Source organism: Ostrea edulis, chromosome 4 (assembly GCF_947568905.1).
Source record: "Ostrea edulis chromosome 4, xbOstEdul1.1, whole genome shotgun sequence".
Classification (NCBI taxonomy): Eukaryota; Metazoa; Mollusca; class Bivalvia; order Ostreida; family Ostreidae; genus Ostrea; species Ostrea edulis.
This window is the reverse complement of record NC_079167.1, coordinates 6,563,107-6,587,317: the sequence shown is the minus strand read 5'-3', so window position 1 is coordinate 6,587,317 and position 24,211 is coordinate 6,563,107. Positions and strand designations below refer to the sequence as shown.

Sequence of the window (24,211 nt, the reverse complement as noted above, 5' to 3'; positions counted from 1 at the left end):
TTTGAGACTTTAAGCACATGTATTTGGTGAATTGAACGGTCAGGTAAAAACAAAACAATTGTAGTTAGCCGTGTTAGAAAGGAGACACAAAATTTCACAAACACATCTTGATATAGAATACATTTTATTTTAAAAAGTTATATATGTCCCCATCAATTCTGAAAAAATTACACAAGATGGATGCATTCATGGCATTGCCTGATCTTTTGCATCAGACCTAATCATACTACCTAAATAACCTGTAGGTCAGGTAATCTCCCCAATAGAATTAAAACAAGTAGAAGATAAGCAACAATTACTACTACACTTTATTTACAAAATCATTGCACTGTTTCAACAAAATCTGTCTCTACACACATGACATTTGATATAACTAAACACACTTTACATGAAATATAATTTTTTATGAAGAAATGTTTGTAGTCCAATCAATTCAGTATCACAAAGCACCTGGCCGTTCTTTATCTTCATGTTGATAGCCATTCTCTAGCTAATTACTCGTAGTCCTATAATGAAAACAAGAGATGTTTGTAAAACACATATGCCCCCCATGGTGCAAAATTGAAAAGGGTTATATACACACACATCATTTAATTGAGAGTAGCATCATCAATTCAAAATATTGAGCAGACAATATCTTCCTATGTCAAGAGTGGATTGACCATGTGACCTAAAAATCAATAGGGGTCATCAACTCCTGAAAATGTACCAGTGTACCAAGTTTGATGTCTGTCAAGCAAATGGTTCTCAAGATATTGAACGGACAGTATATTCCTATGTCCAATTTGACCCTTGACTTTTGACCATGTGACCTTAAAATAATTAGTAGTCATCTTCTCCTGAAGATGTACCAGTGTACCAAGTTTGATGTCTGTCAAGCAAAGGGTTCTCAAGATGTTGAGCGGACAGTATATTCCTATGTACAGTTTAACCCTTCACCTTTGACCACGCGACCTCAAAATCAATAGGTGTCATCTTCTCCTGAAGCTGTACCAGTGTACCAAGTTTGATGTCTGTCAAGCAAAGGGTTCTCAAGATATGGAGCAGACAGTATATTCCAATGTCCAGTTTGACCCTTGACCATGTGACCTCAAAATCAATAGGGGTCATCTTCTCTTGAAGATGTACCAGTGTATCAAGTTTGATGTCTGTCAAGCAAAGGGTTCTCAAGATAATGAACGGACAGTATATTCCTATGTCCAGTTTGACCCTTGACCTTTAAACATGTGACCTCAAAATAAATAGGGGTAATTTTTTCCTGAAGATGTACCAGTGTACCAAGTTTAATGTCTGTCAAGCGAAGGGTTCTCAAGATATTGAACGGACAGTATATTCCTGTCTAGTGTGACCCTTGACCTTTGACCATGTGACCTCAAAATCAATAGTGGTCGTCTTCTCCTGAAGACGTTTCAGTGTACCAAGTTTGATGTCTGTCAAGAAAAGGGTTCTCAAGATATTGAGCAGACATTATATTCCCATGTCAAGTTTGACCCTTGATCTTTGACCATGTGACCTCAAAATCAATAGGGGTCATCTTCTCTTGAAGATGTACGAGTGTATCAAGTTTGATGTCTGTCAAGCAAAGGGTTCTCGAGATATTGAACGGACAGTATATTCCCATGTCCAGTTTGACCCTTGACCTTTGACCATGTGACCTCAAAATCAATGGGGGTCATCTTCTTCTGAAGATGTACTGGCGTACCAAGTTTGATGTCTGTCAAGCAAAGGGTTCTCTAGACATTGAATGGTCAGTATATTCCTATGCCCAGTTTGACCCTTGACCATATGACCTCAAAATCAATAGGGGTCATCTACTCCTTAGGATGTACCAGTGTGCCAAGTTCGATGTCTTTCAAGCAAAGGGTTCTCAAGATATTGAGCTGACATTATATTCCTATGTCCAGAGTAGATTGACCCTTGACCTTTTGACCTGAAAAACAATAAGGATCCTCTTCTACTCATAACTAACCCACATATGAAATATAATTATCATCAAGTGAATGGTTCTCAAGATATTGAGCGGACAACACATGGTCTACAGACCGACCGACAGGTGCAAAACAATATGCCCCCTCTTTTTCAAAAGGGGGCATAAAAAGATTACATGAACCATTAGACTGTTCTGCAGATTTCATCTCTCATCTGTCATACATATACGTTATGTATTTCCTCAAGAATCTTTCAAATGATATACACAATGTAAACGCATTATTAGTAAATCTTTTGAATTGGACAGCATCTCACCTCATCTGTTTCCTCGTCTTCATCACTGATAACTGGCTTCGCTTTGGAACGAGACTTTCTCTTTTTGGAATCTGATTTTTCTTTTTTCTGCCATTAAAATCAATAAAATTAAATATGATGATATTTACCTATGTGTAGTCAGTAATAAACCTACGCTGTTTCCATGGAATTTATTTTATTTTTTAAAAAAAAGAACAAACTTTTTAATTTGACATAGACACCTATATACATGTACTGAAAAATATAAATATAAGGAATAAATGTCTAGGCATTTATTCCTAAATAACAGATATTAAACAGAAATATTTTTGAAGACATGGTACCTTTTTAGATTTATCTCTTTTGTGCTTCTTGCTTGAAGAATGTCCTGCAAAACAATTTTCCCAGTCTATACATTATACACAAATAAAGTATGTCAATCGAAAATTATTCGACATACCAATGTATACCGCTATGAAAATGTTTGCAACCAGTCTTTTAAAAAATCATTTAATGATAATGATGACTTTAAATGTAACCCAGATTAAATACATGTGTTGTTTCTTTCGAGAAAACTAAAACCAGTAGTGTGAAAACAAATCCATGCTGCAGTTCACAAAAATAACAATTCCCTTACCTTCCTCCTCATCATCTTCCTCATCCTCCTCTTCTCCCTTCCCTTCATCCTCCTCGCCTTCATCCTCCTCGTTACTACTGCTGTTCTCATCTGAGTAGGACACTCCCTCTTTTTCTAATCTTTCTCTTGCACTTGTAAACACTGACTTCAAAACTATGGAGTCTTCATAAATCTGCAAAAGATAATCAAATTCATAGGTTTCAAAGATTCTTTTTCATCATCAATTCATTATGTTTGGTTCAGATGCTAAATTCTGCATTATCCTCAAATCCCAAATCAGTTTTTGCTAGAAATGGTAATAATTTTACCCGAATCTGCACTACCTGGGAATGCTTGCAAATTGAATATGTTTACTCATGGCCCTGTTGTTCCTGACAAGATTTTTTAAATATTTATCCTATATATATCACCATGGAAAACTTTGATCCCCTATTGTGGCCCCACCCTACCCCCGGGAACCATGATTTGAATAAACTTAAATCTACACTATCTCAGAAAGCATATATATCAACTTTTCTGGCCTAGGGGTTCTAATGAAGATTTTTAAATGACCCCACCCCATTTCTGCCTTTTTCTAAATTATCTCCCCTTTGGAGGGAGAATTGGCAGGGATATTTTTACCCCTTGAATCCAGGGGCCAGGGCTGTCAAGTTTGGGAAAAACAACAATATTTGATTGAAATTGGAAAGTTGTTTCATACAAATAAATAAGAAAAACAAGCAAAAAGTTAACCATTTGATATTACATTATCAATGTGGCTTAAACAAGCTTTAATTTCCGGTCTTTGGCAGAGAAAAAACTGTCAAAAATGTTTTGCAACAGAGTGGCACCAAGTTGGATGGCGCCTCATGGCATATTCTCATCAAAGCATCCATCATTTGGGAATTTTAAGGCATCATTTTTGGGAAAAACACCTGCTCTTTAGCATTGGAAACGGGGCCAAATTTCAGCCCTCTACTGACCATAAAAAAATCCTTGACTGGCCCTTCATTTTAACAAACCTGAATCCCCTTCACCCAAGGATGATTTGTGCCAAGTTTGAATGAAATTGGCTCAGTGGTTCTTGAGAAGAATATTTTTCAAAGATGCCACAAAATTTTACTAATTCTTGATTATGAGCGTGTTTTTTTTTTAACAAACTTAAACCTTCTTTACCCAAGCATGTGGCAAGTTTGCCTGAAATTTGCCCTGTGGTTCTCGAGAAGTAGAAAATGTTAAATGTTTACGAACAGACATACAAAAAGTGATCAGAAAAGCTCACTTGGGTTTTCAGTTCGCGAGCTAAAAATCAAGAATGGGTATTAAGATGTTGCAGGTTGAAAGACAAACCATGCATATTGCAAAAGTATTTTCATTTGAAAATCTATCCATTGTTTATCACAAATATCTTATTAATATATGTAATGTATATAAAGGTCCCAATAGGACTTGATTTCAAAAAAGAATGTAAAATTTACTAACCAGAGAACCCTCAATGTTGTAGGATTGTGCATTCTCACAAAGAAGCATAACATCAGTCTCCAGATCATCTAAACTACGGTACCTATGATCTCTTATTCTTTGCTGTAACCAAAAAAAAAACTTTTTAAAAATAAAAATACATTGATTTCAGAAAAAACAACAACAGAAACAGTTTTTAAAATAAGGCCATCATTAAAAATATTTTTGTTTGATGTACTCCGACCCACATTTTTCAAGGTGGGTTGGTAGGTAGGTGTTTTTGTTCGTTTGTTTTTTAATGTCATGAAATTAAAGAAATTTAAAATTGCTGAAAAAAATGATCGGATAGGAGCAAATTTGAAGGGTCGGTCGGAGTACATCAAACAAATCAATTTTTATTTTTGGCCTAAAGAAATCAATGCAAAAATGTGCACTTGTGTTATGTCAATGTTTAGTATATGTTATAAGAGATACAAAGTTATACCTCCCACTTAATCTACCCAATAATCCTGACCTTTTTGACAAGAAACTGACTGAAGTTCATCATATACCTTTGGTTTGATATTTTTTACACTGATTAATTGTATATATGTTTATGTACTTCATTATAACTGGTCACTAAAAAAACTCCAGTCAATTAAGGTAGCTCACTACACTAAAGCTGTGTGTTGGTGTCTCACCACAGGGTAGTGAAATGTGTCTAGTGTGGTGGGGATCAAAATTGTAGATCTACTGCTGCCGCTGGCTATAGCCTACTTGTAGGTGAAATGGTGAGTCGAGTGTGTAAATCTTGCCTTGCCAGTACAAAGCCTCTACACTACCAAGACTCCTTTCAATGCCTCTCCGTGACAATGCATGTCAACTGGAATCTAGTATCTCAGGCTAAATCGAAAGGGGATCTCGGAGCAGCAAGGGCCCCAGAGATGATGTGTGTAGGCCCACCAGCATGTGGATATGCCCTAGCACTCATCAGCCTTGACCCAGCTATGGGTCAAATAGCTCTGCTGCCTTGTGGATACCCATTTATGAGAAAGGCTAAGGGAGAGGTAACCCTAACAGAAACCCTAAGTGCTGAAGTCGGAGGTGATTGGGCCATAACTGGCGCACTTTAACAGACCACAACACCACGCATTTACAGCCATTATGACACTACACTAAAGTTTATACTCTTTAAGACACTACGTCACAAGATGGCAATTTAAATGTTTTGTGATATTATTTGTATCGATCGATTTGTTTGTCTATCATCATAGCTCAGTGGTTAAAGCATTGTGGGCTGGTGAACCTCAGATCTCGAGTTCAAATCCGCCAGAGTCTTTTGTTCATATGTGTTGAAATAATTTTTTTGAAAATCAAATTCTTATTCAAATTTGAATATTTTCTGTCTTTTTGGCATTTATACTTATTATATATCATCATATCTTTTATGAATAAATGAATTCGTACTGATTTGAGAAACTATTTTAGGGTGTAGTGAGCCACCTTAACCTTGATGAAATGATTGACCTTAGAGGGGCATGGACACAATTTGAGCTGAAAAATTTCAAATTTTACTTTTCCATTTTTATTGTCTACAATGCTTATCTAAAGTATTTCTAATGGTCAACCAAAATTTGAATATCAGTTGTTGAGTTATAAACAAAATACAGCACTCGCAACTCTATGTAAACAAGGCTCATGCCATGCTTTTGTTTACATATATATGGCTTCATAGAAAATAGTATGTTTAAAAGAAAATGAGATGTGCCAAACACTAGAAACTATTTGATTGTATTCAGAATTAACCTGTGAATTGAAAAAATCTGCTTTAAACGAACTTTTACATGTACATTTAACCTATATAAACAAAAACATGGCACAAGCCTTGTTTACATTACAAGGAATTATGAGATCTGTATCTCTAATGTACCTTGACAACTGATATTCAAATTTTTGCTAACCATTAGAAATACCTTAGTTAAGCATTCTAAACATTAAAAATGGAAAAATAAAATTTGAATATTTTCGGCTCAAATCGTGTCCATGTCCCTTTAAGATCAGTACATACCTTTACACGAATGTCCTGTGACCTTGATTACATGACACATATACAGCCTTCACAAAAAACCACTAGCCCAATAACTTTGGTTACCAGATTTTTTGTTGACCTTGTGAAATTGCTTTAAATATGGGGTAGTGCTTAGAAATAATTATTGTGAAGATTGCCTTCAAATCATGGGCAACAACATAGAGTTGATGTCATCCCATACAAGGGAAGTAAAGTTATAGAGAAACACATTTTCAAAATCTCATTTCCTTGTGACATTGAAGTTGATGAGTCATGGCCATTATTATACTAAATCACTATTGGGGAACAAAGTTATAGCCTATACTTGATTTTAATATCTCACTGACTGCCCTGTTACCTTGGTGATATGACCATGATTTAGCATCATGCCAACCTATTACGTCAGAGTAACATACATGTAACTTTCAGTAGATTGAAAACAGATGTGTCATGCAATCCAGAAATGTTGAAGTGATTAAGCAGTTCCAGTCATATTTACTTAAATAGATTATTTGAAAATTCTCTGATATCTCAAACCCCATTATTTTAAATACTCCAGTTATCTCAACTATTTTATACTTGGTTTATGTCAAAGTCAGGTCGATTTCTGGTCCTCTAAACATAACTGTTCACCACGTTGTCGCTTTCTATGTCAGATTTACACAGTGTATTTTCAACTAGGTGAAATTAACACCTTTTCAGACATACACCATTGTCTGCTGATGGTTCCATGCAAGTATTGAATAAACAACATGCTGCTTTGTTAATTAGCACCACACAAATCTGAACATTGATGACATAAAAGTGACAGATTGGGTATATTCAATGATTAGCCTGTACAGTCTATGCAGTCAAACTTCATTTGCAGCAGTAATATCATAACTGCATATTGTAATTGCATGCACTTCATGTTAAAAACATTAATCAAAATGATAAGTGATACTGGAATTCAACTTCAAGTAATTTGAAACACCAGATCTCGAAAGTTTTTAAAAGTCCAATCGACTTTGACTTCCTGAGGTTCTGCTTTACTGAAGTTTGAAGCCATTCCATTTGAGGGGAACATGATCTTGAGATAGACAGATGGACATTTGTGCTGAGGTCAATGTCTCTATCTCTTTAGGGAGAGACATAATTGCTGTCAGTCAGTTAGTGGGAAGAGGAACCTTTAATATCTCTAGTACAATTAAATGAAACTGACAGACAGCATGAAAGATCAACTATTAACCTTAATTTTCTTGAAATCCACAGGCTTTGCAATGATCTCATAGTACTCTGGCAAGTCTTTCTTTGATGGCAACTGGAAAAACGCTTCACTTAAAACTCGGTCATCTCTGAAAACGGAAATAAGTGATTCATGAAGTCAGTTTCAATACACATTTCATACATGAAGTTTACTTTGCAAAATGCAACTAGAATTTCACATTTTCAGAAATCTACTTTACATTTATTTATTTTAAACTAAACAATAAACATACTGTTGGATATGTTCCAAAAATGATATTTCTATAAAGACTAAAACCCACCTATCTTTGTAGTTCAATACAACATCCAGTACTTTTTTCATTACAGAAGTCAGTTTGCGTGGGTTGGGAGGTAATTTCTCCACTGGAGGACGACCTCGCCTCTTCTTTGGTTTTGTTTCCTCTTCCTTTTCAGCCTTCCTCTTTCTAGGTTTCTTAGTTTTCTGTTTCACTTGTTCTACCTCGTCCAAATTACCTTCTTCAATGGCCTGCAAAGTACAGATACCAATTTATGTATTTTAAGATAGTGGTAAATAACAGAATGGTATTCTGTAAAGTTCAGATTTATACACCATGCAAGTTTGCAAATCAAATTTTTTTTCCGCTCATCATCAATTCAAAAGTTGTACATTAACTTTACCTTTATCCACTGTTTTTCAGTGAGAGAATCTGAATAATCCACCTCCTTTCTCTGTCTAGATCCCCTTCCAAATAATTTATCCTCCTCCTCTTCATAAGTCAATCTTTCAACCTAAAATAAAGATAAAAAAAATTGTTAGTTTTTACAGTTGACATAGGCATGCACATGATAAGAAATGCATTCAGTGTATCTTATCCGGTAGTTTAAAGTTCTAACCTCTTTCTCATCCTTCAAAATCCAAGTTGGGAGCTCATCTTCCTCCATCAGACGGGGCTTCCGATTTGGATTTCTGGCCTCCTCTCTTCTTCTCTCAATGTCCATTTTCTATGTGGAAATGAAAATTCATGCATTCCGTTACCTCCAAATGTAGAAGACGCTATGTACATGTATATATCTAGTGTAGTGAAGCTAACATTACCTGATAGATATCAAACTCATCCTCAGTTCTAGCTAACATCTGATTGATCGTTTCATCATCAGGAACCTCATCTTCTTCCTAAAACATCACAGAAAATGAACCCATTGAAGCTTATTTTACATATATGTAAATAACAGTCTTCACAAAATATTTAGCTGTATTGGAAACATATCCAATCCAAAACTGACCTCCACTTCTTCATTTTCCTGTTCTAGAATGGACTGTAGGAGCTGTTGTCGTTCATAGCCCCTGGACTTTTGATCAAACATACCAGCCTGGATGACCTTTTCATCCACATTTAGTTTAAAGCGAGCCGCAGCCAGGATCTTTTCCTCCACTGAGTTCACAGTCATTAGACGCAGCACCCGGACTTCATTTTTCTGTCCAATTCTGTGAGCTCTGTCCTGAGCTTGTAGATCCTATCGCAAAAGATAAATAAAATGCTTTAAATTCACTTAAAATCCAATATTACTTACCATTTTCAGTACCATTTCAATTAAAAAAAAATTTCAATATGGAACTATAAAACCATTTCTGAGCCATAGCTACATTGCTTTACATCAAATTCTCTACTGAATTTAGAAAAATCAAACATGCAGGTATTCAACAATGTACATGTATAAGAAGTTTCCCTGGAATTTACCTGATGGGGATTCCAGTCAGAGTCATAAATTATGACAGTGTCTGCAGCTTGGAGATTCAAACCTAAGCCTCCAGCCCTGGTACTCAGTAAAAACAAAAAGTAGGGGGAGTCTTTCTGATTAAACAGTTCCAACAGCTGTCCACGATCCTCAGACTTCGTGGTTCCATCCAAACGCAGGTATCTATATCCTATACAATATAATAATGTTATTAAGGATTGCAGTGAAAATTTATTCAATATGTATACTGAATTGTAATTCCCTTTTGATTTAGAATAAGATTTCACCTCATAATTCACTTACCTCTGTACAGGAAGTAATCCTCCAAAATACTCATCAGTGATGTCATCTGACAGAAGAGCAGGACTCGGTGGTTTAGAGACTTCAGTTTTGGCAGAACTCGGTCCAAGAACTCAAACTTTCCAGAAGTTCGATACAAATCTGGTCTATAAAAGTAATTGTTCAGATTATTCACACAGCTGAGACTGATGCAAAACAGAATTTACAATGATTTTATGAAGCATTGTGTGCAAAACATGAACAAGCAATAAATCACACTCACCCACTAATAGAGGCACCTGTGCCTCCCTGATGTTCTGCAATGGCTTCTTCCAAATGTGGGAAAATGAACGGATGATTACAAATCTTCCTCAACTGCATGATAGTGTTCATCATAGCTTTAGATCCACCACGACCCTACAATAAAACATATCAAAACTTATACTGTAATGAACAATCAGTGACTCTTAACTATGTACTTGTACTCATTCATACCCTCATATAAATATAGGTACAGTACAGTGTATATTAATTATAAACTGAAATACGTATACTTTTTGAATAGGTTTGGTACCTTCTTATCTTTTTCTGATCCATCAGTTAGAAGAATTCCCTTTGCCTGCATGTGTCTGTAAACACATCGCTGGAGACAAGACATCTCACATTTGATGACATACTCAATCTGCAATTAAACAGCAGTGGAATAGTAAGCAATGGAAGAATTTTTTTCGACAAAACTCAAATGACAGATGTTATTTGCTAGTTCTTTCAATCAGACAGATACTATTTGGTAGTTCTTTTATTCAGACCGATGCTATTTGCTAGTTCTTTTAATCAGACCGATACTATTTGCTAGATCTTGCTAGATCTTTTAATCAGAGAGATACTATTTGCTAGTTTTTTAATCGTTCAGATCCTACTTGCTAATTATTTTAATCAAACTGATTTAATTTACCTTGTCAGGAAGCTGTGACTCAACCTCTTTCTTCAGACGACGGAGCAAGAAAGGTCTCAGAACCTTGTGTAAACGCCTAATAATCAGCAGGGTTTCTTCCTGATTCAGCTCTACCTGGGAAATTTACAAGTACCAAGAATATGAATAACATGAATATACAGTGTAATCTCTTGAGCAGGCACTGTCATCAGATACCACCTGTCTATTAAAGACCACTCTCTGATTTCATCAACCATTTTTACTATATCACAACACGGTCATCAGCAACCACCTGTCAAACGTAACCAGCGACCATATTTTCATAGCAATAACCCCTAAAACTAGAGGAACAAGGGCCATATTCCTCATCTGAGCAGTTGCGTTTTCCTATGTAGAACATTAAATCCTTATTATGATCCTACCTGGCCACTTAGAGCATGGAGTAAATAACATACTACGGCCCCATCCTGGATCTTTAAATCCCTGTTAAGGCCCAACCTGGCCTAAGGTGTGACCATGGTGTGAACTTGAATCTACACTATACAGGGATACAGCTAACTTGCATATTTACATATATCTGACAATCTATACTCTATTGGTTCTGAAAAAGTATACATGTATGTATATACAAATCTAAAACTTTAAACCCCCATTAAGGCCCAGCCCTGACTATGGGGATCAATGGTATACAGCCCTAGCTTAAATATTTCAACAGATATTTTTAAAGATTTTTCCTATATATATCAGCATATAAAACTTGGATGCACTATTGTGGCCCCACCCTACAGCTGCCACCAAGGACCATGATTTGAACAAACTTGAATCTACTCTATGTCAGAAAGCTTTCATATAAATTTCCTGTTTTCTGACCCAGTGATTCATGAAATTTTTAAATCATTTAATAACTTTTAAAGTGATGACTTAACAATAATGCTGACTGTATGAAAAATTCGTTTGATTTCTTAGTCAAAATTTTTTTTGTCCAGAGTTCATCTGCACTATTAGCACGCGGGACTACTTTTCTCTGGAATGTGTCTTCCCCGTTCTAATTTTAGCGCTATTTATAGAACGTGAATTTCCACACAAGCATTGTAAATGAAATGTATTTGTTTGATGCTACCAAAAATAAACACAACCAAAGATATGAATAAAATACAAATTAATTTAAAGAAACACACATAGGCCTTTCGCTTTCAGCTCAGGTGAACTAAAAAAAAAAAAAGGTGACAGAGACAGACAATAAATTTTTATTTGAATAGGTAAGTCAAGCTTTCAGCTCAGGTGACATTAACCTGTCTCTACACTTCATTGCTTTAAAAGTACAATGCAAGGCTTGGATTTTTATGCTATCAGATGAATAGTGTATTTGAGAATTTAAAAGATGCCAAAATTCCTTATGGAATTATACAGCTTGATCAACAGTCTATTCATATTCAAAGGGAAATTTAAACTTTGAACTCTTATACTCTGTAATTTTTGCCTAGTCCATTGGACTACACAGAATTTACATCAGTCTTCATGAAAAACCATATGTTCACTTTCCACGGTAACCAGATTTTTTCAAGACTAGTAAAACAGAATTAAAACAAAAAATTGCTTTATATGGGGTAGTACTCTGAAGGTCTGATACATTTTCCAGTACATATTACACACAAAGTGAAGGACAAATATTTACAGAAGTTTGCAAACCATAAGAATATTGAGTCTATCTTAAAGTGCATTTGTTTGAAATACCCTTTAATACAAGGTATATCAGGTTTCCATTTCAAAGTAATATACATGTCAAATTAAAAGAAAGCCATTATTTATAATTGATGTAAAGATACCAATTTTCACATTTTGCTAATCATAATTAGGAGAAGGCTACCTTTGATCTTCATCTTGAATCCAAATGACAGCCACATCAGCCTAGTTCGAAACTAACATTTGTTCTACATATATGTAATTCTGAGTGAGCATGTTGTTTTTGGGATTAAATCTGAATCATTATGTGATATCTTTTAAAATACAGATAACAATACAACACAAATCTGTAATTCTCTTGTCCTGTCAGATTATTCCACTATCAACACTATAAACCATGATAAGCTGATTCCATATAAAAAATATCAACACTATAAACCATGATAAGCTGATTCCATATAAAAAATATCAACTCGTATGAGAGAACAATCTCTAAGTCACAGAAATGAAAGTTTATATAGATTGTTCTGAGAATGGAGAAAGAGCCAGAGAAATAAAAAGAATTAATATGAGGGAAAGCTCAAATCCAGACTCGTTATGCAGTGGACATGAGCCCTACATACTTAACTACACACTATCCATATTTCTGCCACCCTCCAGTGAGTAGGGATAACAAAGTCTGGCAAATTGAAGTGGTCACTCATATCAAACCCAAAGCTGTCACTGGCCAACCTGTCATCAAGGACCATTTTGACTTGAAGCTGAAGTTTTCTTACTTAATAGGTTTCACTGTATCAGTATGCTTTCCCATCTAAAATTTCTTCACTTTAAAGCTGTTATAAGTAAATAATTCTACCTTTTCACCAGTCATGGCAAATGGTGCATTAAACCATTGCTCAAATGTGGAACAGGACTTGAAAATGCTTGGCAGCAGAAAATTCAACAAGGCCCACAATTCTGGAAGTTTGTTCTGTTTAAAAAATACAAAATGAGGTGTTCTAATTTGTGATGATAAAACAAACATTTATATCAACCAGATTTCTGTTTACATATAACACACATGGATATGTTAGCAAGATGCATGTATACCTGAAGAGGTGTCCCGGTCAGGAGGAGACGGTGGGGAGCACAGTAATGGGTGTTTAACACCTGAGTCAGCTTGCAGTGATGATTCTTCATACGATGTCCCTCATCAATGATCATGTATCTCCATCTCAACTGTAAAAGTTACCATAGTACGTACAGCAAAGCATTAACTAGACTACAGACTGTTGAATACTTTTTAAAATACTATTATGTAACTTATGTAAAAAAGAAATATGATTCAAAGTTACCTTAGACAAAGCAGCCTTGTCTTTGATTATATATTCATATGTTGTCAAAAGCACATTAAACTTTGCAGCTTTCAGTTGTGGTGACAATAAGCGTCTGGTTGTAGGAGATCCTTTGTAAGCAATCTTAATCACTGAAGGAGCCCATTTCTCAAATTCCAACACCCAATTTGATAATGTTCTACGACAAATTTCAAAATACAGCTAAAATACACTAACTTGGTAAACATTTAAATATTCATATAATTTGTATGCTTTTCACAATTCAACTCACGATAACGGCACAATGATCAGGAAAGGTCCATTGACTTTTTTCCTTTCCATAAGATAGGTAATCAGACCAATTGTCTGAATGGTCTTTCCAAGACCCATTTCATCAGCCAATATTCCATTCAAATGGTTGTTATACAAAGAAACCAACCATTCCAGTCCTTTAATCTGCAAAACGAAAGTTACCATTTTGTATTTTAATCCTACTAATAACTGCATTTTCTGAAAATATATTTTGTACTGTTAACATGCATGTAGATTTCATTGGATATACCTGATATTCTTTCAGTTTGCCATTGACCATGATGGTTGCTTGTTCTGAGACTGGTTCATGGACAGTGTGAGCCACTCCATAGTAGCTCTTTTCCTCTGCCTTTGCACTGCGGTGGTACTCGTCATCCACTTCACGAGAGGCGTGGCTGTAAATAATCAAAGTACATTACATAACAGATTTACTCAACAAGTAAACTTTATACAAAACTTTTGATCATAAGAACCTTCTATATAAGTATGGAATACATAAACTGATATGGTTTCTTTATACAAATAATAATTTAATGCAAGCTCTTACTGTATGACTACTTGGGCTAGATTTTCATCAATATCATCAGGGCTGGTGAGCTGTTATGAAAGACATGTACATGTATGTTAGATCTCTCATTTCCTACTTCAATACTCTGACATCTAAGACAAACTTTGATCTCTTGAAACCTTCACTCATCTCTTAAAGTCAGGTCCAGGTCTCAATTCGTTTCTTATCAAACTAAGCAAATTCACTCCTGATATTTCTCAAACTCCTAATGTCTTAAAACCTTTGATCTCTAGATGTTAAGTCTTGGTCACATTTGTTTTTACTTGCAGTCAGTCATATGTGTCTTTATTTGGGGCACAAGATCCTTACCCTGTGTAGTTAATGCACTATTGAAGTTTTCATTATATCATTATTTTGTTACAATGTACTATTTGTAAAAAATACATTTAGGAACGAGGATAAAATACTTTTTCCATATGAATAGTAAATCTAATGCTTTATTTATGGAATGAGGATTGCAAACAGCCCTATTGCTATGAATATATTCGCCTCAACATACATACAAGCATAGAAAACAGAAAAGAACAAAACATATATTAAATGCAATATACATATCAAAATGACAACTGAAATATGAGAAGTCTCTATCATGTATGTATATAACACATTTTGGTATTACTCACATTAGAATCTGACAAGTTTTTTTTATGATATGAAATAAATCGTATCTCATTTGTAGAAAACTTTTACAATAAAATACATATGAATATATGTAGTATACCTTTGGCAAAGATTTGTCAGGTGTTGGAAGTAAAGATGAACCGTCTTGTTCCAGCTAAAATAAACAGACAATTTATAAACCATGGGTAGGTACATGAAAAATTAAAAGGCCCAAGGACCACATCACTTACATAGACAACTAAATTTTCTCACAAAAAAATATCAAATCCCAGTTATGATGTATCCTGGCCTCAAGAGTTAAAGTAACTCTACATTAAATGAAAATATACTTTGTAGACTCTAGTATTTATTCACATACTGTACCCTATTGGTTCTTAAGAAGATTTTAAAGAAAAAATTAAACTCCCTTCAACCTCTTGCAACATTGTCCAAACTCCAGGGGTAATGGTGTGTGCAAACTTAAATCTAAGCTACATGAGGATACTTGTATATATTTTGCAGTTACTCCCCTTACACCAGGATTTGGGGGTCATGCTTATCATTGCAGTCCTAAGTTTCACATAAACAGTATTAACAAACAGTGTATAGTAAAGTTTATGTTGTCTTTATTTACATTAGCCATGATGTGAGTGCCTATGATTTTAGCCCAACCCTGGAACCCAAATCCCTACCCCTGGTACCATTTTGGTTCTGTTCATTTTTAATATCCATTTAGTTTCAATTTAGTATCAATCAGGCCTGGGGTCAATTACATAGCAATGTAATGCACTACATTATAATTACTTAGAAAATTTGACATTAGCATTACCATTACCCTTATTTTGAAATGTAGACAGTGTTTTCTTGTCCGTAATAATAACAAGATGTACTGTGAGCAATGCTCACTAAGAATACCCCCCGCTTACCCCAATCTCCCAAAGGGTGTTGTTAATAGGTATAAATTACCTCTTTCCTGAGTGTAAAAATATAGTATGCATTTGTAGAAGAAAATGGAAGATATAGTCCAAACACAAATCCATGGCATAAACCTATAATTTTGACCTTGAGATCAAAGGTCAAGGTCATAAAGAGGTCATGAATGTACATGACACATAGTCTCATGGTGATACACCCATGTCTTATGGTATGACTATGTCAAAACTCTATAATCAATTTTGACCTTGAGGTCAAAGTTCAAGGTCATATACAGGTCATGAAGGTACTCGACACATCGTCTCATGGTGATACACTCATTTGTCAAATATGATATGCCTATGTCAAAGAACAAAGAAGTCATGGCCCGGACATGAATTCATTGTAAAAACCTTTAATTTTGACCTTGAGGTCAAGGTCATATGGAGGTCATGAAGGTACATGACACATCGTCTCCTGGTGATACACTCATGTGTCAAATATGGTATGCCTATGTCAAAGAACAAAGAAGTTATGGCCCGGACACGAATCCATTGTAAAAAACCTTTAATTTTGACCTTGAGGTCAAGGGTCAAGGTCATATGGAGGTCATGAAGGTACATGACACATCATCTCATGGTGATACACTCATGTGTCAAATATGGTATGCCTATGTCAAAGAACAAAGAAGTTATGGCCCGGACACGAATCCATTGTAAAAAACCTTTAATTTTGACCTTGAGGTCAAGGGTCAAGGTCATATAGAGGTCATGAAGGTACATGACACATCGTCTCATGGTGATCTACCTGTGTGCCAAATATGGTATGCCTAAGTCAAAGAACAAAGAAGTTATGGCCCGGACACGAATCTGCACAGACAGACAGACGGACAGACAGACAGAGTGATTCCTATATACCCCCCAGAACTTCGTTCGGGGGGTATAATAATAATGATTAGTTTTATATAGCGCCTTTTCCAGTGTATGCTGCTCAAAGCGCTTTACAATAATCAATGCATATTATTACCCAGGCAGACCTTATATCAATCTAGAACTCTCTCAGCCTCCTAGGAAGCATACAGTGCAAGCTGCCATTACAAGCGCTAGAGCACTAATTCTAACAATATCTTTCACTGTCTATAGCCAGGTACCCCTTTTACACTTGGGTGGAGTGAGGAAATTCATGTAAAGTGCCTTTCCCAAGGACACAACGTCAGCCCTGCCACGGCCAGGTCTCGAACCCACGACCTTTCAAAAAGCTCATTTGAAAATGCATTATTGTTTTTATGTATCTGTTCTTTAAATTTATAACTCACCTCTTCCTCCTCCTCATCTCCTGATCCAGATTCCTCTCCATCATCACGTGGTGCAACCTCATACCTGTAGAATAGCCATAAACATTTTGTACAGTAAATATGCCAATCACCTGAATTATATCCTCATGTTGAAATGTATAGAATAAAGTTTGTATCGTTTACCCTGGATTAAGTTCCAACCAGGCTTCCAGCTGACTTGACAATGGGGCATCATCACCAGTGAGCACTTTTCCTGTGGTGGTGTCAATAACAGACACTCTCAACTCACTCATATTAGAATCCCCATCCTGGAAATGCCGACAAAATTTCACATCTCTTAATCAATACCGACATGAATATGATTTTTTCAGCAATCAAAATTGTCACGATAAATATGACATGTATAGTAAAGTTGTGGTATTGGAAATGTTAAATTTTGCCTTGTGTAGCAAAAAATTGCAATTTTGTGTAAAATCACAAGAAAAAAAATCAAAAAAATCCTGTGGACACAGAAGATTGCCAGCTTAATGCCTTAATACAAACAGCTAACCAGAGAGGTGATGCATTTCAAAGACAAAGAGTATATTAATGATTTAGATCATTTTTTAACTAAGAAAATACATGCACATATGATGCATATCACCTCATTCATCTAAATGATGACAAGAAATCCAACTTTATATAACATTTCAGCTAAAATTCTTATCAAAAAAATCAAACACGAAACAAATCTGTAAGAAAAAGGTAAAAAGAAGAGATATTGTGCATGTCATGTATACAATGTTTCAAAAATTTTCATTCAAATTTGTATTCTCTTTTTACAAGGTTTGTTTAATTTTGATCAAATAGGTTAATTTATTTTCCAAATGTCTCCTTTTTTCATTCTTAAATCAATTCACTCAAATGTCCTCCACTCCAATGTTTACTTTAATCAAAAATTAATTTAATGTTTAAAACATAAGTTATCACTTACTCTGACATGTAAAATACACCAAGTCTTCATGAAATTGTTTGTTTATGTTAAGTTGAATTTGATCTGGACCTTATCATTTAGTCAGCTGATTTCAAAATGAAACTTGTATCAATAATAAAACATGAAACTTGTATCAATGATAAAACAAGAGTTAAGTACCTGCATATTTTCTGTACTGCATTTTATGGAAATGATAAATTTTAAACCATACACTACGATAAATATTTGGAAGGATATAATACTATCCTTTGTAATCTGCTTCTCCAATGCGAAATTCATTATAAATTGTAGAAAAAATTCATTGTAGAGATATAGTGCAAATTAGTATACATATGTAAAATAAAGTACATATAACTCCAAAGATCCTGTATCATAATTTTTTTCTAATTCAGAAACAGAATGCATCATCAAATAATGTGTATGCATACCTCTGTCTTGTCATCCCTCTTCTTTCGACGCCTTTTCTGTTTCTTCTTCTTCAGATCCTCTTTGTGCTGAGCCACCAGTGTCATCAGATTAGAAATGTACTCGTCTGTCTGAGCCAGCAGATAGGCAAGACGCTTGTCTTTCTTCTGGTCAATCAACTTCCTATAACCTTCTTCATCTTCGGCCTGAAGGGAAAAAGTTCAATCATTAGTGAACACCAGACTCTGTGTAAATAAGTTAGACTTCTATATTAATAATATTGTAAATATGGTTATTTACGCTGGGAGGTTAGACTCGTGTTTTCCATGTCCAACATTACGTGTGGGGGGAAAATACACAGTAACTGTTAATGTACACAATCATACCTTGTTCTTCCCCCACACGTAAATAACCACTTTTGCAGTATGACTGAACCAAGTGACAGGTGTGTCTACTCAAAATATGTGTTCAAATTGTGATGTAAATACTTGTAATCTAAAAGCCTTGGGAATTATTTTTACAGTCAAATACTTACCATAAGTCTTCTCATACGTTCTTTCTCCAGTCTCTCTTGTTCTTTCTTCTGTTCACGTTCTGTGTTAGCATGATGAACCATCATGGCTTTGTTAAGTTTTCCTATCTTGCTCGTGACATTGCGATGGAACTCTTTGAAGTCTTTAGCGTGTTGCAGAACAGCATTAAGATATTCCTACAAAATAAAACAATCATGTAGTACAATCTAGCATAAAATTTTAGATGCCTTGCATTTTATTTGAAAGAATTTTCTATGTTATTACTTTCGTGCATTTGTTTTTTCCTTAAATAAAATTGGTACTAAATTAAATTTACAACCTCTAATATTCCAAATTATCATTCCAATAGATCTTACTTGGTGTTTGGCTCTTCTCTTTCTCTCCTGTTCAATTTTCTGTTGTTTCTCCAACTTCTCTGTGACTCTGGCTTCACGCAGAGAGTGTCTCTTGTTCCTTTTGTATGCCTTTGTATTCAAAGCAGTCTCCAATGTTGTATCTTTCCTCATGCAGGAAACCACTTCACTCCTTAGCTGTAAAAAAAAACAAGATGTGTTTGTGAAACACAAATGCCCCCGATAATGGCCAATTCTGAAGATGGCCAAGGTCACAAGGGCAAATATCTTGGTACCAGTAGAAAGATCTTGTCAAAAGAAATGCTCATGTACAATATGAAAGCTCTAATATTTACCATTTAGAAGTTATGACCAATGTAAAAAAAAAAATTAATAGTAGGTCAAAAGGTTCAATACCAATGGAAAGGTCTTGTCACAAAGAATACTCATGTGAAATATCAAAGCTCTATCACTTACTGTTCAAAAGTTATTAGCAAGGTTAAAGTTTTTAAAAAGTAGGTCAAACGTCAAGGTCACGGGGTCAAAAATGTTGGTACCCACGGAAAGGTCTTGTCACAAGGAATACTCATGTGAAATATCAAAGCTCTATCACTTACTGTTCAAAAGTTATTAGCAAGGTTAAAGTATCAGACAGAATGACAGAATTACAGACAGGACAAAAACAATATGCCCCCCGATCTTCGATCACGGGGGCATAAAAATCAATAAAATAGACTTAGGTTTCTTAATATAGAAATGTGAGTAAATAAAAAATTAAGAAAAAGATCAACATTTGCTATGACTTTGGTTTTAATGACTATAGAAGTAACCTGTCTCTGAAAGTTGAGGAGCCTCAAAGCTCTCAGTTCAATCATGGCTTTGGTTCTCATATCTTCTGGCATTGTCGCAGGTAGATCTTGCAATTCTTTGATTCTGCATGAAATTCTAGCTGCAATTCTGGAAATATTTGAGAGACAATGTATATTTGAACAAACAATCTTCAGTCTTCATAAAGCATACCCAACTTATACAGCAGACCTTTCTTTGTACCTATTTTCTCTTTCATTCAGTAGGTCAATTGGATTAAGTCCCTGTGGCTTGGAAACAGGCGCAATCTTGCTATGTTTCTGTTGCATTATGGACTGTGTAGATGGTGGATGAGCGGCCCCTTGAGGTCCTGTCTGGGTATGAGCACCTGGCTGCTGTCCTGGAGGTCTCTGGGGGAGCTGACTAGCACCAGTGTTTGGTGGAACTTGCGTCATTTGACCTCCTGAATATCCAGAGCTAAAGGACTGACTGTGTGAGACTTGAGAGTTGGGAACCTGCCCTGGCTGTTGTCCCATTCTACCACTCGAATCTGTTAAGGTAACAAATAAAATTCAATACATGTACAACTGATATTTGTTATGTATTTTAAAAACATTGAAAATTCTTGGAAATAAGTCCACTTCACACAACATGATTCAGAATATCTAGTTTTTGTATGCAAACCATTATTCCATAAAATCAAAAACCTTTTAAATTCAAAAACATACCTTGCGGTCGCTGCATTTGTGGATATCGTTTGCCTTCTACAGCCATTCGAATATTATCTGGAATAGCCTGGTTTCTTGACAGGAGTTTATAGGCCATAATTTGAGCCCTAAGCTGTGACAGTTGCTGAGAATTAAAAGCTATTGGCCTTGCTGAACCTTGAGATCCTCCTGGTCCTACCATTTGATTTGGCATACCTTGTTGTCCTATGGGCATCATATATCATTTTAAAACATGATAAGAGTATTGAATGTACATATCAAAATTGTGATTACAGCAAATACAACCATTTTTAAAATACCAATTACCTTGTTGGTCTGGCCTGTTAGAACCTCCCATTGGCTGCATGTTGCTTCCCATTTTGTGTTGCATGGAGCTGCCTTGTGGCATGGGATGTGGTGAATTTGATCCCATTCCAGTATTCATTGACTGAGAACCTGTCATATTTCCCTGGCCAGCCATGTTGGGATTTCCATGCATCCCTTGTCCACCCATAGGACTATAACTTCCTCCAGTGTTAGAGCCAGACATTGTCGAGTTATTCATTGCTGGGTTGCTATTTGGCAATCCTTGACCCATGCCTTGACTCTGGGGTGCCATTCCTTGACCCATATTCTGCCCTTGAGGTGGCATTCCCTGCCCCATGTTTTGTCCTTGTGGTGGCATTCCCTGGGTCATGCCTTGACTCTGTGGTGGCATTCCTTGACCTATACTTTGACCTTGTGGTCCCATTGTTTGACCTTGTGGTGTCATTCCTTGGTTCATACTCTGCCCCTGATGAGGCATTGGTTGCATACCTCCCATTCTGTGCTGGGGACCACCCATTCCTGGCATCATGTTCTGCTGGCCACTACCCATGTTTTGTGATCCTCCAGCCATACTTTGAGATCCACCACTCATCATATGAGGTGGACCTCCTTGCATCATGTTGCCCTGGTAGTCTCCCATTCTTTGATGGCCCATACCAGGATGCTGGCCAGACATTCCTTGGTTTCTAGCCATGTCAGCCATAGCTGCTAATTGTGCATATCTTGGATCATCTTGCATTCCCTTTTCCTCCATTTGATTCATGGCCTTGAAAAAGACAAAGTTGTTAAGTCTAAATGATACTACTATTAAAGACAAGAAGTAATCTGAATTTAATATTCAAAACTATAACCAATGTTACCTTGTGAATTTTTTGCACATTATCCTGCTGTTGCTGGGGAGGATATGCTGGACCCGGGGGAGTGGCCCGCATCATCCCCCCATCATCCCCTGAGGCCATGTCACTTGATATGTTCTGTATTTCGTGATGCCAGCAGCTGTAAAATATTTTAGTACTTTGAAAAACAAGTGGTGATAATTCTCAAATGCATATGCTAGCATTTTAAATGTAGAAAACAAAGACCAGACACATCTATTATCTACAATGTTTCCAAAGTGTTATGAAGCCCTATAAATGGAAAATATACCTTTATAAAACACCTTATTCTTTGTACTTATGTTATTGGACATTGATTTATTGTCTGAAATAAAAGACTTACACTGCTATTCAGTAAATACAACTTTTATTGTTAAAGAAGACACTATAGTAACACAATATTAGCATCATAAATATTGGGATGTGTACTAAATTGGAATCTTGTAAAATATCAGAACTTTACACAGACAAATTAACAATCCTGTTCTCACCACAAGGCTCATAATTCAAGCCAATATCCTAACTACCACTATGCACCTAAAAGCCTGCAGTGTGCAGTTTTAGTTTGTTCACACATCTTTTATATTCAAACCCCCTCCCCCTTTAAACCATTACCAAATCGTGGGGGGGGGGGGGGGGTTTACATTGATTAGTTTTTCAAAGTTTTATGGAAGACAAGTTTATATATTTTTCTCATTTTGCAAGGGGGGGGGGGGGGGGGGGGGGGGGTCTCTTATTAATGTCTAAAGAATATCTTAAAGAATATATCTTTAAAGCGCAAACAATTTTGATTCAAGCACTGTGCATGTATTCTAATCAAAGAAATGTTACAAGTGTTTACTTTACACTTGGCATATGACTGAACAGATGGTTTAAATTTTCTGTTGAAGAAAAAGGGGAGGGGGTGTTCCCGGTTGTGCTACAGAAATGTATTTATACAAGTATACATAGACAACATTCATATACCCTATTGTTACGATTCAAAGAGATTGGTCCGTCATTTGTATGCTTTAAAATTTGACATCGAAATAATACATGTACTATTAATACACTAGTTATTATTTTTTTTAATTTTTAATTCTCAGTTTTATATAAAGTGGGGTTAGTTTTTTTCAGTTGGCATTCTAGGGGGGGATTTATGGGATTCTATGGGGGTATTTATGGGTTTCTACATAGGGTTCTATACATGGTAAGAATACGCACCCAACTGAATTCATATCATAGATCTGTTTAATATTCACCAACTTTATGTTAATACCGAACAACGAATAAAAACTTGTTTGTTTCAATGTTTGCAGTCAAAATGTAAAAAGTGATTTGGAATACCTGTACCTTTAGATAAAATCTCATGGTAACAACATACAAGTTTCTGTACAATATACAAGCACTTTTCCCCAGTACATCCAATTCATAAGCTAAAGTTAAAAACAAACAATACTGGTTTAAAAAAATTAAAAAGCACCAGAAAGGTACAATCCGATCGTGTTGTTGGTGGAAGTGGACTCGCATAAACTCGGAGTACTAACATGACACCTATGATGCATACACCCCTAAATTTAGTTATTTTATTTCATATACTTTGCAAGCTAAATCGTGGGAAGCATGTTCATGAAAATGAACTGAAAATTACAAATAGTGAAGATATGTAAGCTTAATCTCAGCGAGATTCGTCGAGGCTGGATATTTGGACTGACGCCTCTTCCGAAGAGGCGTCAGTCCAAATATCCAGCCTCGACGAATCTCGCTGAGATTAATGTAAGCTGAGTAACATTTAAATGAAACGAAACCCTGGACCGGAAAAAACGCAGAAACAATGCCATGATTTGGCAGACGAGTGACTTTGGTTTCTAAAACAAATTACTTTTGAGCTCGCCTACTGTAAATACAAACCGAATACAATAAAAATTTCAATCTAGTCAAACTTACCACTTATGAAAGATAAATACACCAAATATTGGGATTTTTTTTATCACTTCGTCGGCACAAAGCGTATGCGCACAACAAAGCGCAGACTCAATAAAGGGGGCAACTAACTTACGGAAAAATATCCTAATGGAAAACCTGCAT

General features: G+C 35.8%; 1 protein-coding gene across 1 annotated transcript; it reads right to left on the bottom strand.

Annotated features, from left to right (window-relative positions):
• Positions 1-290: 290 nt before the first annotated feature.
• LOC125669608 (probable global transcription activator SNF2L2) lies at positions 291-24,183 on the bottom strand. The gene is made up of 34 exons (XM_056161768.1): positions 24,071-24,183; positions 22,130-22,265; positions 21,270-22,035; positions 20,964-21,167; positions 20,479-20,785; positions 20,259-20,385; positions 19,453-19,626; positions 19,099-19,272; positions 18,587-18,769; positions 17,369-17,493; positions 17,207-17,270; positions 15,101-15,154; positions 14,359-14,408; positions 14,062-14,206; positions 13,792-13,955; positions 13,521-13,698; positions 13,276-13,404; positions 13,043-13,156; positions 10,525-10,638; positions 10,144-10,251; positions 9,853-9,986; positions 9,594-9,736; positions 9,293-9,480; positions 8,838-9,068; positions 8,650-8,727; positions 8,448-8,555; positions 8,232-8,342; positions 7,874-8,079; positions 7,576-7,681; positions 4,322-4,423; positions 2,861-3,032; positions 2,568-2,611; positions 2,245-2,331; positions 291-506 (listed from the first exon to the last, which is right to left on the bottom strand). Exons 2-34 carry the CDS (start codon positions 22,226-22,228, stop codon positions 495-497), a joined length of 5,001 nt encoding a protein of 1,666 aa, XP_056017743.1. The 5' UTR covers positions 22,229-22,265; positions 24,071-24,183; the 3' UTR covers positions 291-494.
• Between the last annotated feature and the right edge of the window lie 28 nt (positions 24,184-24,211).